Genomic DNA, 8587 nt, shown 5'->3' on the forward strand with positions numbered 1-8587 from the left:
AGGAGAGGCCATTATTTTTAGTTTCAAGATTAATGGACTGATCGTTTCACGTTGGCAAATGATTTAAAACGCCGGCTAATGAATAAAACAGCGGCACAATGACGCTGATAATACAATACCCACGTTTCTCAACACGATCAAACCGTTGTAACTGCGGTAATTAAACACAAAAATAAAATCTCGCGTAGCTTGTCAGATGCGTTCGGCGAAAGCGACAACGCATCGACAGCGCGAACCCATCAACCGCCACGTCTCTCGCTCCACATCCACACGTGCCACCTCCAAGGGGCCTGGCGGGTGGTGTGGCGACGATGCCCGCCGGAGGCGGTTATTATAATTACGGCGGCAGGTGTTGTCAGGTTAAATGTGGTGGTGGTGTTTTTGTTTTTATGCTCAACAGTGGTGATTAAATTATTTGCCAAAGGCTGCGCCGCCATCATTGGCTCCGTCATCCCCAGCATTTGTTTAACGGTCTGCGAGAAAATGCAGTCAGTCGGTTTCTGTGTCGCTGCGGATCGGCCTGCTCATGGAGGGTAAAAATCGCTGTATGACAATACGTATAATTAATGTGTGCTCGGCACATGTAAGATATGCATGTGCAAACTAGAACGTGTGTGTGTATAGATATATATATTATGGGGAGCAGGGGCTCAGCGGTTAAAACGCTGAGCTACGAACCCGGCTACCCGAGCTCGAATCCCGCTCACGGCCAACACCAGCGCCGATTACATTTGAACTGTCCTGAGCCTTTCCTACCCCCTCGTGTTCCGTGTCAGCCTTAATAGGTGCTGCTCATTAGCATCACTTGCCCTGAAAATTTGTTTAGGCTATACGGGGGATCTTTGTCTGTTTTTATATATGTGTGTGTGTACATATTTATGTATAGGGCAAATACACACTCGCATATAGAAAGTGTTAAAACGCATTAAGAAAAAATGCCATCCCATCACTGGCAAGGCCTCCAATAGCCAACACCAATTGCGAGATTTCATTGCGTAGGTGTTCTGCCCGATGCGGTTATTCCCCATTACACCCGACACGTTTTTGCCAGTGGCAGGTGTTAGTGTGGCTCTGGGAACACGGCGGCGGTGGGGGGGGGAGGCTCTTGGCGTGGGGTGGAGAATTGTGCCCTTTTGTGTGACCCTGGATTTGCTCATCTGCTGCAGAAATTACTGCTGTGTGCAGGCTAAATCGTTACACCATTATGATATTTTTAATGAGCAAATGAATTCCCATCTTTTTATGTATCTGTGGTTTTTTCCCTCTTCTTCTTCTCCATTCGGTCTCCCGATGGTAACCCCTGCAGTCCGTTGACCTTCTGCTCCCCATTTGTTTGTGAACGTAAAGCGTTTTTTTTTTATTCGCTTGATACGATCTGAATTTATGCGCAAGCGACAACATTCGCAGGCCATTAGCTTTAACGAAACGCGCCTTCTCTTCATTGTTTTTTGGTAATTAAAAGACACGCACGTATACATGCTTGCACGCACGCACGCACGCGGGTACACACGCATGCACTACGTTGGGGCCCGGTGCGCATTAAGAAACCGTCGATAACGCTGATGGCGGCGATGATGACGACGACGATAGTGGCAACAAGAGTAAAGGGTCAATACCGGCGGCACGCCCGTCGGTTCGAACTCTGGCCACTGAGTACCGCTGGCTCAATTATACGAAGGGAAATGAATCCATCCATCGTGCGCAGCTACGGAGGCAGCGCAGGATTGAGCGGGGGTGGCGGCTCGGCACGCATGTGCGCACGCACGGGCGCGTACGGTGGGACGCGCTTTCCTTGACCCTCTAATGGCCCTGCTTCCTCCCCTTAGCTCTTCCACGTTCACCTCGTCTCCGCTCTTCTCCGCTCATCTCCCCTCCCCACGCGATCCTCTCGCATCGCGAATGAGCGAAAAACCAAACGAAGACAACAACAGCAAAACGTGGGCAGGTTCCATGCAATTCTATTGAAAGCGATGACAGACCAGGCGGGGTGATTCTCGGGGTCGTTTTTTTCCCTTCTTTCACCACGAGGCGAAGCGGGCGGTTGGAAGCGGCGCGGGGCCGGTGTGAGATCGCTCCATGACACTAGAGGTGACATCATCCCCCAAAATGCTCGGCAGAGCCTCCGCCGAGAGAGAGAGAGAGGGAAACGGCACCTGAATGAGAAGTGCTCCCCTGTGAGCGTGAGGTTTCCGACCCTGTACCCCTCCCCCCTACCCCCAACGCGCACGATATACCCGGCGGTTAAATTTGAGACGGTCTGCCGCCGCTGCTGCTGCTCCCATCGAGCGCTATGTAACCCTCGGCCCGTCCGTCCGTCGTCAAGGTTACGCGCTTTGCAATTATAATTGCAAAGCGAGCGCACGCTGCGCACGGCACAGGTGTCCTGGACCAGTGGCGTGGGGCGCCGTTGGCATCGGCCCCGGCGCAAAAAAATTCAAATGGGAACCATCCCCCACCCCCACCCCGGCTCTGTCCCCACCTAACTGGGTTCCTCCTCCGGCACCCAGGGGGGCCCCTGGTACAGTGGCACCACCTGCAAAATCGCTGCCCTCGGACCCGATATTTGATTGACAGATGCGCCACCCGTGCCGCTAAGTGGCACCCCCCTCCCCCCCGCCCCCCCCCCCCCCCCCACGACACGTACCTTCTCAAGCAGCTGGCGAAGCTGGCGGGAGCGAGCGTCCCGCGAACACACGCTCTGCTGCGGCGCCACCACTGTGCACACGCACTTCCCGTCCGCGTCCTGGGCCGAGGTGAACACCTGCCAGCCCTCGTCCGGGTTCGGTATGAAGCCCTGCAAGCGGGGAGAAGGGGGCGGGGGGTGTGCGTGGAGGGGGGGGCACAGGCCGAGCGAACGTGGTTGGGTCCATCGGTCAGCCGGGTGTGTGCGGGCGCGTGTGTGCGTGCGCTGGGCACATGTGTGTGTGTGCGGGGCGCGTGATCTTTCAAAACCGCCATCCGGGAAATTGCTGGCTCGCATCGCTGCTGGCGGAATTGCCTATGCGAGGATGTTTTTGCCTACTCTTCCACGAAGGATAGCTGTCTCGGAAGAGATTGGGGGGGGGGCATGGTTATTTCCAGGCAGGCACCGCGGTGGCGAGATGTTAACTACCTCGCCCGGTAAACAAGAGGTCGTGGGTTTGATCTCGATCCTGGTGCCTGTATATTTATAGTTTGCGTGTTTTGCCTGTGGTCGCGTGGATTTTTTTCTCTGGGTCCTCCAGTTTTTGACCTTCCACATTTAGAAGCAACGTGCGTATAGAGTAATTTGGCTGCTATACATTTCCGCGTGATGAGTGTCTCTTGATTGGGCAATTATTTGTGGTCAGGTCGCATCTGAAAAAGAGCTAAAGAGCTCAGTTGGCCTCACCTGGTAGAATAAAAATATAAATAACTTCAACCGTGAGACAGATTTGCAACCGAACCATTCGTAATCCGTTCGCATTCACCGATTTGTCCCCCCCCCCACCAGTTGCACGTTAATTTCCCGATCGTTTGAGTCTGTTAAAATGACGCGAGACTCCATCGACGCACGCGAAAATGTCTGCAGGCTGGAAACAAGTGGGTCAAACGACACGGCGGTGCGCATCGCGCGTAACAAAAACTCCTCCAGACCACTCGGCTCAAAATAGCTGAGAGTGTGTGTCGGAAATGTTGTCGTTCGTCGAGAACAAAATGTGGCCAGCTGCTCGCTTGGATGAGAGCTTGTGTTCAGTGCGTCCTGAGTGTCTCTGCATTGTGACCGTAGATGCTGGATATAAGCATGGCCCCTGCAAGAGCCAAACGCAAGGCCATCATCCCTGGGTTTGATCTTCCACGAAGATCATGGCCCACCCTAAAACCGCACCCACGGCGCAAACCATCGCAAGATGCGCACATGGAACGTTAAAACTCTCCGGTAGCGTGCGACTGCGATTATCCAGAACAGATCGTAGACTCAGCCACTCCTGGCGTGGTTATCTGGCTTGGCCACCTGAATGTGAAATTGTAGTTGTTGTTGCTCTGCATCGACATCCGCCGTACGGAAGAAGAACAACAAGAAGTAGGAGCAGCACGGCCCCTTTGGGGAAGAGCGTGGGCACTGCCGCCTCTGCCAAGTCGTCTGGCCAAGGTGGTCGAGGCGGTAAAAATTAGCCTCCCCGGAGGGGCTCTCAAGACTGGCAGCGGTGGCCACCTGGCGTCATGCGGCTCTTTTAATCCACCACGTGCGGCTCTATCGAAGGGGCATAACTTGGACCGAATGTCTCTCGTGCTGTGCCGAAAACTGTCATTATATACACTTATATATATATGTAGACGCTTGGCTCTTTGCAAAGCTCGTGGGCACATTTTATCTCTTGGCCTGTTAGAGATTGGCCACCCTTGCTCTTCAGAGTCTCTTACACACCTCCGATTAGCGCGTGGTTGGCTACGTACGGTGCGAAAGAAGTTCAAATACATACGTACGTACATAGAGCTCCCTCCATTGGAGACATTTCCACCGGCAGTGGTGTGAGCAATTCATTGCAGGGTTGCACTTGTACCTAATTTCCTTTCGAGCGTAGGCCAGCTGTGCTTATATCAGAAGTTTCCCTTCACCCCCCCCCCCAACGTCAGGATAACGTAAGCGTGCGTCGCTAATTCCGTAGGGTGTGCCAATCGCCATCGTCCACGGCCGTCTGGAACGTTCTTCCTTCTAATGTTCGGAAACTACTGGGAGCTCTGCACTTTTAGAATCCAGATTTAAAACTAATTTCTTTACAATTGCTTTGTGCGTTTAGTTTGTTGTCCTTCTCCCGCACCTCCGATTGGCACGGTTGGCTACGTACGGTGCGAAAGAAGTTCAACGTGCTACGTGCGGACGTCGAGGGACGTTCTCAGAGTAGAAGAGATTTAAATTTGCGTTCGGGTGGCGCTCAATTTGCGACTGCAACGCAGGTGGCGAGTTGCGAAGCGCGCACAGAAACAACAACGACAACAGCAATAACAACAACAATGATAACAATAACAACGATAACAACAGCAATAGCAACAATGATAACAACGACAACAAAAATGATAACAATGACAACAACAACATCATCGACAATAATAGCAGCAACAATAACGACAACAACGATAACAACAAAAACATAATCGACAACAATAACAGCAACAATAGCAGCAACAATAACAACAACAGCCGCATCAGCGGCATCGGCACATCGATAGGGCTGTGGTTAGACAGGAGCAGATCAGCAACAACAACAACAAGAAAGCCCCCCTTGTTGTCCGGCCTGCACATGTTTTTCATCAAATATTCAGGGCCCTGCGAGAGCAGCTTCGTCCAATTGGGGGGCAAATGCTCGAACCTAGTTCGGCGCCGTCGTCATTAGCAAAATAAGTTTAAAAAACAACCCTCGTCTCGGACCCAAAGCGATGATGTAATCAGCTAACGGAGAGGAGGGCAGGGGGGCGGTGTCTCTCCGGACGACAAAGGGGACTTCTGGAATCGCGGGATCGAGAAGGATTCCGCAGCGAGCGAAGCGTCCAGGGGTTGACGGTACGGCCCAAGTTGGCAGGGGCGCACAGGCGGAGAGAAATCAATGGAATGTTACCCACATTTTTCTTAGGTTTTGTCGGTAAAGTCACGTAGGTAAAAAAATAAAAATAACATTAATAAAAGTAAAATAAAAATAAAATAAAAATCACGACGCTTCGGAGGCAACACAAGCTTCCGTCTTCAGGTGGAACCGTCACAGCACGATACAGCTATCGTGCTGTTGTTGTTATTGTTGCTGTTAGTGTTGCTGTTATTGTTGTCGATTATGTTATTGTTGTTACAGCTATCGTGCTGTGACGGTTCCGTCCTGAAGACGGAAGCTTGTGTTGCCTCCGAAATGTCGTGATTTTTATTTTATTTTTATTTTACTTTTATTTTTTACCTACGTGACTTTACCGAAAAAACCTAAGAATATGAATCCTTGCAGTCACCAAAGCTTCAAATGTAGAATGTTACCCACGTTCGTTATTATAAGGAGACTAATGTGTCAGGCGAGAAGGACGCATTGCCAAAATGTTAGCCAATTATATTCTATTTAATATGTGTAGAATTGTTTTTAATATATAAAGTACTACATATCAATATATATAATTGCAAATGTGTTGGAGGTTTTCTTTTTTTAAGCGAACGTTCGCTGACGAGAGAGCATTGCGGCAATTCGTTACAACAGTTGCAACGTGAATCATATCCACGAGCAGAGATTAAGTGTGAAAAATTACTTTTAATAAATGGAAATGAAAAATAAATAATGGGTTTTAATCATTCCCACCCCCTCCCCACCAAAAAGTTTGCAGTTTATTTTTTAAATGTGTCGGTACGCATTAAATGAAGAGTTTTAAATTTAATTTAAAACCCTAAATGGCGGTAGCATCTCAAGCATAACTTTGGAGCTCCGACACGATGTGGTGACTTGCTGTGCCCTTTAAAATCTAGGTTGAACGCTGATTTATTTTATAACTGCTTTTTGTGTTTAAGTATCTTGTCCTTTCCTCCGCACCTCCGATCAGTACGGTTGGCTACGTACGGTGCGAAATAAGTTCAACATACTTACTTGATATGCTTTGGTTTTTTCGATAAAGTCACGTAGGAAAAAAAACAAAGTAAATCATTTCATTTTATTTTTTACCTACGTGAGTTTAACGAAAAAAACAAAGAGTACCAATCCTTGAAGTCACGAAAGCTTCAAATCTATACTTACTTGACTTGTTATGTAAAGGTGACCAAAACATTGTTGAAGCGGACAATTCTAGCTGCCAGTCCAGGAGGCTGCCAGATTTCACTTAAAATCCCAACTCTTTGGTAAAGGTTGCTCGATGAGGTGACGAACAGCCCAAGTGACAATCTGCACCTTTGAAGAAGCTGCCTGCAGACCTCTGAACTGTTTAAGTGCACCACACTGTGAGTTCCAGTGACAACGCATTAGTCAGGATTCCCTAAATTGTTAATGTTGCGAGCTGTGATTTCGTACTTTGGTTATCTGATGTGACAGTCTGCTCCAGGGGAGCCACAGCGTTCATTTGTGCGTGTGTGTGCATGTGTGTGTGTGTGTTGGTGTCACTGAGTGAGTGTGTGCGCGCACCTCTGCGTGCGTGTGTGTGTGATTGTGTTTCACGCCGCCGTGTGCACATGAGCGTGTGAGTGTCTCGGTGTACGTGCGGTTGAGTGAGTGAGCATGTGACCGACTGCGTATAACGAGTGTGTGTGTGTGCGCGCATTGGTGTTGCGTTTCCAGTGGAGAGTGGCGGTGTAGCGATTAACGCGCTGCGCTACGAACCCGGCGAGACGGGTTCGATTCCCGCTTACGGTCAACACAAGTGGCGGTTATCTGAATCGGTCTTGGGCCTCCCCTAGGTCGACTCAGCATCAAATGAGCAACTGGTGCAGTGTGTAAATATCGGCACAAGGAAGACAAAGGCGAGCGGGCGTGGTGTTGGCTACCAATCCCGTCGTGTAGCGTGCCAGCCTTCGTATGTGCTCGCTAACTGCACTTTCCTCTGACAGTCTGCTAACGCTATACGGGGGATCTTTGTCGTTGTATTTGTTCTGTGTCCACGTGTCCACGTGTTGCGCGACTTTGTCTTTTTGGGGTATTGATGTCTGGCCACGTTCAAAACCCATATCAATTGGAATTTGAATTAGTTGTGGGCCACCCCCAGGTTGTTTCAGCACAAAATGACCGCACTGAGTACACTGTGGGGAACATCAGGACTGGATATACAAATCTGTCCACCCCTTCCCCACGTCAATGCACTCCAACATTCATAGGTGCCCGCTAACAACATCTTCCCATTCATATGTTTTACTGTCGCAAATTAGCAGATATTCACGAATAATTGCTGGATTAAAAAAGACGTTATTGAGCTGAGTCACGAAAAAACCCGGTACTGATGAATGCTGGTAAATGTCACTGGTGTGAGATGATGATTTCGCCGTTTGATAGACAACGCCCTTTGATGCCAACAAAGTTAGTGTTTAAAACAGCAGCGAAACGTGTGCGCATGGCACACTTCCATTGTATTGTTAAAAGTTTTGACCTCGTAAGTGATATTTATATCTGAATATCACGCGAACTACGACCGTACCGTCGTATTAGTAGAAGTGGTATCCTTTATTTAACCGGACCGATGAAAATGCAGATCTATTCTTTTGCAAGGGCAACCGCAAAGAGGACACTACCTGTAGGATAAATTCAGCCCTAAGAGAAATTACGAGCACAGTGGACTGTGCTCGTAAGATGAGACAAAGGAATGGGATTCTTTCATGCATCACATTAATCTGCTGCGCATCGTACGAAGTACAATACAGCCCTACGAACAGCTCCAGTGAGGCTGGCGTTACAGACTGCGTGAAATGTCACGTGTCGTATCCTACAGCTGTGATTCCATTCCTGTGGAGCTGACCATCGTCATTATTATCACCATTATCATCAGCAACAGCAGCAGTTATGGTCAAACCACTGCTGGACAATTTAACTGACCGACTCTCTTAGAAAGACCACATTGCGGTATTCGTTGTGTGAATATCGTGCCATACGTACGTGTCAGACGCACGTACATCCGATAATAA

At 49.2% G+C, this 8587-nt stretch overlaps 1 protein-coding gene across 2 annotated transcripts in view; it reads right to left on the bottom strand.

Annotated features, from left to right (window-relative positions):
• Nucleotides 1-8587, bottom strand: part of LOC144937852 (noelin-like) — a 75404-nt gene that overhangs the window by 22652 nt on the left and 44165 nt on the right. For both annotated transcript variants that reach the window (XM_078865373.1, XM_078865372.1), the window contains exon 2: nucleotides 2645-2794. In XM_078865373.1, the coding sequence (XP_078721499.1) occupies nucleotides 2645-2794 (150 nt within the window). The remainder of the gene's footprint in view (nucleotides 1-2644; nucleotides 2795-8587) is intronic.

Source organism: Lampetra fluviatilis, chromosome 20 (assembly GCF_964198595.1).
Source record: "Lampetra fluviatilis chromosome 20, kcLamFluv1.1, whole genome shotgun sequence".
NCBI classification, from domain to species: Eukaryota; Metazoa; Chordata; class Hyperoartia; order Petromyzontiformes; family Petromyzontidae; genus Lampetra; species Lampetra fluviatilis.